At 54.4% G+C, this 9,974-nt stretch overlaps 1 protein-coding gene across 1 annotated transcript; it reads left to right on the forward strand.

The window, feature by feature from the left end:
- The first annotated feature begins 1,261 nt into the window (after window positions 1-1,261).
- Window positions 1,262-9,782, forward strand: PHF13 (PHD finger protein 13). Its single transcript, XM_043485735.1, has 4 exons — window positions 1,262-1,658; window positions 4,255-4,356; window positions 6,117-6,651; window positions 7,176-9,782. Exons 1-4 carry the CDS (start codon window positions 1,620-1,622, stop codon window positions 7,400-7,402), a joined length of 903 nt encoding a protein of 300 aa, XP_043341670.1. The 5' UTR covers window positions 1,262-1,619; the 3' UTR covers window positions 7,403-9,782.
- Window positions 9,783-9,974: the final 192 nt, after the last annotated feature.

A 9,974-nucleotide genomic window follows, 5' to 3' on the forward strand; every position in this document is an offset into this window, starting at 1 on the left:
GTCTCTTAATCACTAAGTGTTTCCAGCAGAATTATCTTAACCATCCAAACAGCAATAGACAACCAATGCAGCATTCACTACCATGGAAACAGTCTAATTTTTTTAGGGGTTCTTCCGATCATCTTTCTGATTTAGTATGTAGATGAGTCAGTTTTCTGATCTGAATTTAAAATTTTATGTCATTCCTGTTTAACAGTTTGTCTTCGAAGCCACCTAATATATTATTGAATTATTTACATTTCGTATATAGACTTTTCTCTTTCAAATGGTTATTAAAAATATTAAAGTACTTGAGGCCTCCTCATGGTAAGTTTATCAGAGCAGTTAATTTTCAACTAAGTGCTCAGAGTAAATCAACCTTCAACATATAAAGTTGTAAAATACTCCGCGGTCCAGTATTTAAGTACAGCCAACTCAATTAAATATCAGTAAACAATGTCAACGTCAATGCCAAATATCTCTGCCGGGTTTTCGCCTCACCCACTGCTGTGATCCTGTGAAGAATACATTCAGGAACTAATTCAATGCAAAGTAAAAAAACAGGACTGATGTCAAGGTTAGGCGAACGGAAGAAAAAAAAAGCGTATTTAAAACACTTTCTAAAACACCAGCAACACTGGTGTAGTTTTTAAAAATGCGCTGGTAACCCGACACTTCGAAGTGTTTGCTACGGGGGAGACTCAGGCGGTCCCACCCCTCTCGGCCTCGGTCGGCGGTCCCGGAGCCCCGGAGCCGGCCAGAAAAAGACACAGCCGTGAAAATAAGTTCGCTTCGCCCGGTCCGAGGCGCGGGGAGTCAGCCGTGGGGCGGCTGCGACGTCAAAGCCCGCCGTTACCGCCCGGCTGTGGAGACCCCAGCCCCACAAAGGGGCACAGACCCCAAGTCCCAAAGGCGAAAAAGGTGGCGCCAGCCACCGCCCACCACGACCAAGGCCGTCAGCCCCGCCCCCACCCGCGGGGACGACCCCTGACCCCCCCGCCTCCGCAGAGACCGAGGCGCTCTGGCTTGCACCGCCCCTCCCCCATCGCCGAGCCGGCGCGAGTCCCCGCACCTCCCCCGCTCCGGCGGTCTCTGGTCTCCGAGCCACTGCCTCCTTAGACCGAGCAGCCGCCGCGGAGCTCTCTGGGGGTTGGAGTCCTCTAGGGGGCCTTTGTGCGCCTCAGCGGCGGAGCCGAGGACTATGACTCCCACAATGCCTCGCGCCCGCCCCCTCGCCGTCGGCTTTCCGTCGCTCCCAGACTACACTTCCCGGCAGCCCTCGCGGCTCTCCCGCCCTCCCTCCCGAGACACGAGCCGAACTGGGCGTCAGGTCGGGGAGCCGGTCGGGTTCCCGCTCGCCGCCGCCGCCGCCGCCCCCCGCAGCGACTCTCCCGCCTCTCCAGTCGCGCTGGTCACAGGACCTGCATCGACAACTCTGCTCGGCTGTGGAGCCGCCGGCCCGAGAGTATAGTGTCCAGGACGCGACACATCGACCCCCCATCATCTTCAGTCGGGGCGACCCCTCCCGGGTCCGCCTTCGCCCTGCGCGGCCGCCAGAGCCCCCGTCTCCGAGCGGCCCCGTGGCCCGGCGTCCGCATCCCGGCCCCTGCAGTCCGCGGTCGCCGCCCCCCACCCTGAACATGGACTCCGACTCCTGCGCCGCCGCTTTCCACCCGGAGGTGAGTGAGAGCTGCGCCCCGACAGCCCCTGACCACCCTCACGCCGATCCGGTGCTCCCGAAGGCGGACCCCCGCCGGCCGGGCGCCGTTCTCCCCTCCCCCAGCTATCTCTCGTCGCCCCCCGGGCGCCCAACCCCGCCCCCCACTCGGGCCCGCGCCCGGTCTTCCCCGCCCGCCGTATTCTCGGCGTCCCTTCCGCGGGCGTCCGCGTCCTCCCGGCGCCCCTTCCCCGTGCTCGCCGCGCCCACCCTCCCCGGCCTCGCGTAGCCGGGGGACCTGTCTGCGCCCCCGGCCCCTCCTCGCCCGCCTGGCTTACCCCTTCCCCGCCCCCGGGGACTCGGTCCGAGCCGCCTCCGCCCCGCGCTCCAGCTTCCCGGAGGAATCACCCACCCCCTCCCAGAGGGGCTCGCGGCCCCCCCTCGGACGGGGACGCCGCTCCGCGCGCCCCCGCCTCCTCCCCTAATCCCCCCAGGCCCGGTGGCCCGCGCCCCGCCCCCTGACTCCCGCTCGGCCCCCGCCCCCTCTGGCAAGGGTGGGGGAGGCTCGTCCTTCGGGATCCCCACCCCTGCGGGGGCCTGAGCCGTGCTCCCACCCCAACGCGTTTGCCTCCCCCTCCAGGGCCCCCTCCCCCGAGCTCGGCTCGCCCCGCCCCGGCTCCCCCTCCTTCCGGGGATCGTCCCTCGGTTCTCCCGGCCGCCCCCATCCCCCGGAGCCCCCGCCGCGGTCCCCTCTCTCTCCCGAAGCTCGCCGAGTCCGGGGTGCGGGTCCGGCCGCCGGCGGGTGGGGGAGGGGAGGCGGCGCCGGGCGGGCTAGTCCGTCGCGCTGCCGCCTCGGGGGCTCGCGGGGCCTGTGAGTCCCGGACCCCGAATCCTGCCCGGCTACTCGCGCCCCCTCCCCCGCGGGATGGGCCCCGCACCTTCCGGGGCCGCCTGTCGGCGAGGAGCGGCTTCCGCGGGAGGGCGGGGAGGGGGCCGCACCGCCATCTGCTTTTCTTACGGGCGGCGTTGGCGGGGCCCGGGCGGCCGGCGCGGTAGGAACGGCGCGGGTCCCCCGCCCCGGGCCCGAGGGCACCGCCGCCATCCACTCTGAGTCCCGGCTACTGACCCACTTCAGCACATTCCCCGCCGAAATAAAAGTTCTCCCCGCGAGTTTGAGGGCCGCAGCCCTCCCACCCAGCCGGAGGGAGGGCGGTCAGTTCTCCCTGCGGTTGGGGGCAGGGTCTCCCCGGCTCTGGAAGCGCTGGGTACCGCGCGGACTCTGCCTCGTCGCTGTCCTGCGCGCCTCTCCGGGTCTGGGCGGCCGAGGGCTGAGGGCAGAGGCGGTTTGCTAGCACCGAGTTGAGAAAATAAAAAGAAGTGGAGCCCTTGGAAGGAGACCTGCGGGTAGCAGGCCGCCCGCGCTGTTTTCTGGGCGCGCTGGACTGAGGGGGCGGGGGTGGTTGTACTCGGGCAGAAGCCGGAGCCCACCCCGTCATCTCCTCCCCCTACTTTCATCCGAGTGGAGAGTGGGCCCCTCGGCTCTGGAAATGTTAGCTGAACTCCTAAGAAGGGATTGAGGTGGGTGATAAAGTGCTTAAAGAAAACCTAAGTAAATACGCTAGTCGAATGAACCGAAGAGAAGCAAATAATTTTTTTCTTCCTAGCTCCTCTTTCTCAGGAGAGAATCAAGTCTTGTTGAGGGCGATTCTTAATTGAATGGGATGGGACACACAAGCCAAAATTTCTAGTATTTGACCTTCAGTATGCAAATGGTTTTGTTGTTCAGTCCTTAAATCCTGTCCAAGTCGTTAAGCCTGGGGGACTGTAGCCCTCCAGGCTCTTCTGTCTAGGGGATTTTCCAGGCAAGGATACTGGAATGGGTTGCCTTCTCCTCCTCCAGGGGATCTTCCCCACCCAGGGATTGAACCTTCCTCTTCTGCATTGCAGGCGGCTTTTAGTGACTGTAATTATATACAGAGTTAGGTTTCCTAAATGGTAGTAAATGGTAGTGGCAGGATTTTTTCTGGGTTGAGGGGTGCCTTGCCCCAGGGTGTTGGAGGAGCGGAGGGACCAGCAGGAAGTGTCTCCTCTGGAGGAGAGAGCCGGGTAGGAGGGAGGGGGTCCTCCTGCAGCCCTGCCTGGGGAGGGGTCAGGCAAGATTCAGGTCCAGGATTCCAGGTCTGAGCTCTGCAGGTTGAAAAGTAGTTGACTTCTGAAGTCACTTAAAATACTTAAGCTGCAGCAGTTTATCTTCAAAGTGGAAAATTTGTGGCAAAAAAGTTAATTATTAGGGCTCTCAATAGGCCTTTAGAAACTTAATAGATAATGTCCGAAAATGCCACATGAGCGCTAATAAATAGACTTTTGTACAGTCTTTTATCTCCTAACCAGTTTCCCAGTATTCTTGGCATAGCATCACATACCTCCTCTTTCAGCCTTCTGAAAACTGTTAATTCTTGACCCAGACTTACCATATCTTGTTTCTAGAGTGTTTGTAAATCTAGCAGTGTGTTTTTGAGTGGCGAACTATGAAAGCTCCAGCCTGTTTAGTATTGTTATTTTGATTTCACCTATAAGTGTCTGCTTCCAAACATGCTCCCTTTTCTTGCTGTTAACAGGAGTACTCCCCCAGTTACAAGCGGCGCAGGACTGTGGAGGATTTCAACAAATTCTGCACCTTTGTCTTGGCCTATGCAGGCTACATCCCTTATCCAAAGGAGGTAATTCAGCATTTCAGAGACCTTGCTGGCAGCAAAACCAGTCTTTGACAAGGTGGTGGGTCTGGAAGGGATTGAATGGGAGGACTTGCCATAATAGTCAGGCAGAAATTTTTCTTAGAAACCTAGACCAGCCTGGGAAGTGGTTCCTAAAACGGATGGAAAATGTAGATTTGTCTAGAAATGGTTTGATAAACTTTCAAAGTTTGCTTACAAATAATCTAACTGATACCTTCCTAATGTCCAGTGTTTATTGAAAGGTTACTGTCACTTAGTCGTGTCCGACTCTTTGTGACCCTGTGGTCTATACGGTCCATGGAATTCTCCAGGCCAGAATACTGAGTGGGTAGCCTTTCCCTTCTCCAGGGGATCTTCCCAATTCAGGGATCTAACCCAGGTTTCCTGCATTGCAGGCGGATTCTTTATCTGCTGAGCCACAAGGGAAGCCCAAGAACACTGGAGTGGGTAGCCTATCCCTTCTCCAGTAGATCTTCCCAACCCAGGAATCAAACCAGGGTCTCCTGCATTGCAGGTGGATTCTTTACCAACTAAGCCACAAGGGAAGCGTGGAGAGCTTACTGTGGCTAGGCACTATTTTTGCCCATTATAATGATATGCAGTAGGAGCTTTTATTATAGCCTTTTCGGTAGTAGTTTGTTTATTTTGGCTGTGCCACATGCTTTGTAGGATCTTAGTTCCACGACCAGGAATCAAACCCAGGGCCAGCAGTGAAAGTGCTGAATTCTAATCACTGGACTTCCTGGGAATCCCCTGTTTGTTTCTGTTGTATTTATTTATTTTTTCTCTTCTATTTTAAAGATGAGGACACTGGGGCACAGAGAGGGAACTCCTTACTCTGGGTACAGGCTCTTTGGTGGTGGAGCCTGGGGTTCAAGCAGATCAAATAGTTGGGCCCAGTCCACCCTGCCCTACCTGGTGGGTGGCCTCCTGGTTGGTGTCATTACAGAATCTTCAGGGAATTGTGGCCAGAATCCCATGTAATTTAAGGCATTTTTTCCTTGCTGAGAAATGGGCAGGTGGACCAGTGCTGCCAGGGTGCTCAGACTTCAGGGGCCTGGTTCATACTGTGCAAGGCTAAAGAGAAAGGAATCCAGTATTTTTAGGGGGCCAGATCCCAGCACTGGCTTATTGTTTCCACTGCCAGCTAGGTCGATAATGCCTACATGAATGCTGCTACTGTTTGCACATAAACAGTAACAGTTTGCTTGATTGACCTGAAGGAACCAGAGACTTGAACTCACTGCTTTGGGGCAGTAATTACATACTTGGATTTTGCAGTATTTTGAGATGCCTCCAAGTTTTTAAAGAAAAGTGTCAGAACATCCTCATCATTAATTTACATTCACTTAATTAAAATGTACATCCTTTGGGAGGACAGTTATGGGGGAGACTATAAAATCAGTAAAGTTAAGAACTTGAGGGTGTGTCTTTGGCACTCCTGTCACAGAAGTGGATTGAGTATCAACTAAGTTCTTGGTGAGGGGTCACCCAGGGCTGGAGGTCCCCCTTGTGGGTTCATGTTGTAGCTGGAAGGGCGCACTAAATCCCATTCCCAATGTTCCTAAAGAATAGCACTGGTGAGAGCTGAGGAACTCTGGGTTCTTGTTTCCCACATCTGCAGACCTGACCTGGTGGGGAGTGGGGAGGATGGGGTCCTGGGGAAGCTCTGCTCAGGGCAAGCTCTTGGTGTTGGAGGCTGGTTGAAATAATCAGAAGCCGTCCCGTTTTCTCTGTCCTTTCAGGAAGTCCCTCTGAGGAGCAGTCCCAGCCCCGCCAACAGCACCGCTGGTACCATCGACAGTGACGGCTGGGATGCCAGTTTTGCCGACATCTCGTCCACCGTGCCCTTGCCAGTCTCTGACCGGTGCTTTGGCCACCTGCAGCCCACCCTCCTGCAGCGAGCTAAGCCTAGTAACTTCCTGCTAGACAGAAAGAAGACTGACAAACTGAAGAAGAAGAAGAAGAGGAAGCGAAGGGACAGTGACGTGCCTGGGAAGGAGGGCTACATGGGGGGCTTGCTGCAGCTGGAAGCTGCCGACCCATATGCAGAGACCCCCACGAGCCCCACTCTGCAGGATATCCCCCAGGCCGCTGGAGACCCCTGCTCGGGCTGGGACTCCGATACTCCTTCCAGTGGGTCTTGCACCACAGTGTCACCGGATCAGGTCAAAGAAATAAAAACTGAAGGCAAACGGACTATCGTCCGGCAGGGCAAGCAGGTGGTGTTCCGGGACGAAGACAGCACGGGCAACGACGAAGACATCATGGTGGATTCCGGTGAGTGGCCTAGAGGTGGGATGCTAAGAGCGGGGTTTCAGGGCCCTAACCTTCCCCTTCCATTGCAGGGGTTGTGGGTTCGATCCCTGGTCGAGGAGCTGAGATCCCACGCGCCTGCCGTGAGGTGCGGGGTCTCAGCGCGGCGGTCCCTTCCTTGGAGGGGGACAGGGGAGCATGCCCCACCACCTTCAGGGGAAAGGGTACGAGAAGGCCGATGCTGAGACATTTAGGAAGGGGTGATCACATCTGAAGACAGCGGACATTCCAGAGCAGGCCTCAAAATGTGAAAATAACATAGCTCATGAGTAACCACCTTGTGGGGAGTTCCTCGTACCACGCATTTCAGTGGTTTTTGTGCACGTATGCATTTTCAGAGCGGGAAGTATCACCCTGAAACTTGAAATTGGTCTCACCGCAGCTCAGGTGCCCTGTCCCTTTGGAGAGTGGCTTTCCTAATGGGAGGGGTTCTGATTGGTGGTGGTGTGAGAGAGTTTTCCACTCTTAACGTGATTCTCTGCTTTCAGATGATGACTCCTGGGACCTGGTCACGTGCTTCTGCATGAAACCGTTTGCTGGCCGCCCAATGATAGAGTGCAACGAGTGCCACACTTGGATTCACCTGTCCTGTGCAAAGATCCGGAAGTCCAACGTTCCAGAAGTGTTTGTCTGCCAAAAGTGCCGGGACTCGAAGTTTGACATCCGCCGTTCCAACCGGTCCCGAATGGGCTCCCGGAAGCTGTTTCTGGACTGACTGCTGGAGGGCGAGGAGTCGGAAGGGCCTGTGGGCCTGCTGGCCCTGGTCTTAGTTGAGCACAGGACTCTTAGCTCCAGCGCGGGCAGACCCCTGCCGTTCAGGTGCCTACACGAAAGGACCAGCTGTCCAAGGTATAAACTGTACATAGCCAGTAACTGAATAAAATCCTCGTTGGCCAGAGCTGCTGCTGGAGCCGTGGTCTCTGCAGTGGAGGTGGACTGCACACCCAAGTGCAGCGGGTTTGGTCCAGCCGAACATGAGGGTGCGTGGTCGTTGTGCATTTTTGCTCTCATTGTTGACAAACTCCCGCCGATCGGAATAAGTGCTGGCTGTTACTCCTGCTTCCACTGTGTTGGCGCGAGGAGATGTTGTTTCCCTGGCCTGTTTATGAACCGCCATACGTGTAAAGTTCTTCTCCAGTCCGTCTTTTACCATAAGTGTCTGTACAGCAACCATCAAAGCCGCTCCTCCCTTAGTGGTCCCCCTCTCCCCTTCCTTGGGGGATGGATGCCTGTTCCCCTGGGACTGGAGTCCCTGGCCTCACTCAGGGGTAGTGAGCTCGCTGGTGAGCCCCAGGTTTCCTTCTGTTCTTTAAAGGGGACACTATGCAGCTGCTTCTCTGTGGAAAGGGTTGGTTCCGGGGGTGGGGTCATGGTGGCCCGTGTTCATAACTCAGTTTCCTGTTTTGCACGATGTAAAAAAACCTGTCTTTTTGCACGAAATAGCCAAAAGTATTGGCAGACTTCTGCCAGGGTTCCCTTCCTCTCCAGTTGGCTTTGGAGGGCCTGGGGGTGCCCAGCAAGCTGTTTTCAAGTGAGGGGGCGCCTGGATCCTCTCCTTGTCTCTCCCTGCTCACTTGGTTCTAGCAGCAACATTAAAGGTTAGGCAGTCTCTGGGGGAGGGTGTTCTCCACATAGTGGTGGGGGGAGGGAAAATGGGGAGGAAGGCCTCCCTCGTGGGTATTCTTAGTATGCCCCTCGTACAGGCTGGCCTGCTGGTTCCAGGGGGCAAGGTTAGGACTTTTGAAGCATTTTTTTGGTTTGAGTTGCTGAGTGAGTGATATGGTAACATTGGCCTCCAGGAACATACCACTGAACTTTGCAAAGTTCCTTAGATCAAAAGGAGGGCCCTGGACCGAGGAGACCCCTGTGCAGGCCAGCTCTGGAGAGGCCAGGGAGTTTGAAGCCCCAGCAGGCCTCTGCTGGAGGGCCATGTGGCGGGGACACTGATGGGTCTCAGGCTTGAGGGAGAGGGAGGACTTCTGTGTTCTCTGAAACTGACATTACTCTCTAGCAGTTTAAATACTCGTTTTTTTTGTATATTGATGAGTGTGTCTTCATAAACATTATTTCTTATGAAGCATGAAGAGGGAAGGGTGCCCAAGTCAGGCATATTTATTGACATCAAGATGGAGCCTCAGTCTTCCCACAGGGGGACTTCTCTACATGGTCCCCATGTATGAGGCCACCAGACGGACTTGTGTCCACGTTCTCTCACTGAAGCACGGGTGGGGGGAGGGGGGTTGAACTGTAATCGGCTGATCAGAGCCTATATTTTGTCCTAGTATCTTTCATGCTTGACCAGCCAACTGCCTTTTTTGTTTCATTTTTAATTCTGTTGTTTCTATTAACACAAAAATAGAGAGAAATAGTTTTTGAAATCCATTTTATTGTGAAGAGCCCCAAGGGAGATGTTCTACTGTAGAGAAAAATAGTAAGGAGCCTGGCTTAGAAACAACCTTCTCCCCAGACAACCGTCTGGCTCTGACTAGGGCAAAAGTCCAGGAAAAGTTGGGAGAGGAATTTGCCAAAGATCTGCACCATGACATTGCCTGTCCTGTGTCTTCACCATGACAGTAGCCAAAGTTTCCAAGTGTTTCTCTCTTAAAAAAAAAAAAAACTCCACGGTTTTACAAGTGTGTTTAAGAATAGGTGTGATTTTAGGGTGGAGCTGCCAGTCCTGGCAATTACCATATTGCTCTTAGAAGACTTAGTTCCTGGTGACGCCTCTGGAAGGCATTTGATACTCATCTCGATTTCTGTTTCCTTCATTTGCTTTTGTTCTTTTAACAGAGTTATCCCTGTGGGTGGTGTCTAAGAAGTCAGGACACCACAGTTTTTCTGTTAGATTGAGCTGGGCAGCTGCAATCAGCTTTATGCAAATTAGGTATGGCCCATCTCCGGGTTCCTGGTTGGTGGCTGATGGAGAAGGGAGGGAAAGTTGTCATCCCCAAAGCAAGTCCCTCCCGTCGGCTTTGGCCAGGCCAGACACTTAACATCGTTTACATGGTTCTGTGTAATTATAAAGTTTATGTGTATAAAGCGAAGCTGTTTCTGTGAAACTGTATATTTTGTAAATAAATATATTGCTACTTTGAGGTTCATGTCTAGCTTTAGGTGTTTGTATTCTGTGCTGAAGGACTGACCCTTCATTACCAACCCCCAAAACCATGGTTACATGAAGACTTGGGAAGTTAGTCTGAGTTTGGTTTAGCAGGATGAAACATTATCACAGCCCTTAATATACTTTTCTAGTAAATTCTCCAGAAACAAACCACAGCATGAAGAGG

Source organism: Cervus canadensis, chromosome 13 (genome assembly GCF_019320065.1).
Source record: "Cervus canadensis isolate Bull #8, Minnesota chromosome 13, ASM1932006v1, whole genome shotgun sequence".
In the NCBI taxonomy this organism is placed as follows: domain Eukaryota; kingdom Metazoa; phylum Chordata; class Mammalia; order Artiodactyla; family Cervidae; genus Cervus; species Cervus canadensis.

What these genes read in the sequence shown, in the direction of transcription:
- PHF13 (XM_043485735.1), top strand. Translation starts at nt 1,620, where the DNA reads ATGGACTCCGACTCCTGCGCCGCCGCTTTCCACCCGGAG. An exon ending in CCGCCGCTTTCCACCCGGAG is followed by an intron (nt 1,659 to 4,254) that starts GTGAGTGAGAGC and finishes TGCTGTTAACAG; the next exon opens with GAGTACTCCCCCAGTTACAA. An exon ending in ACATCCCTTATCCAAAGGAG is followed by an intron (nt 4,357 to 6,116) that starts GTAATTCAGCAT and finishes CTGTCCTTTCAG; the next exon opens with GAAGTCCCTCTGAGGAGCAG.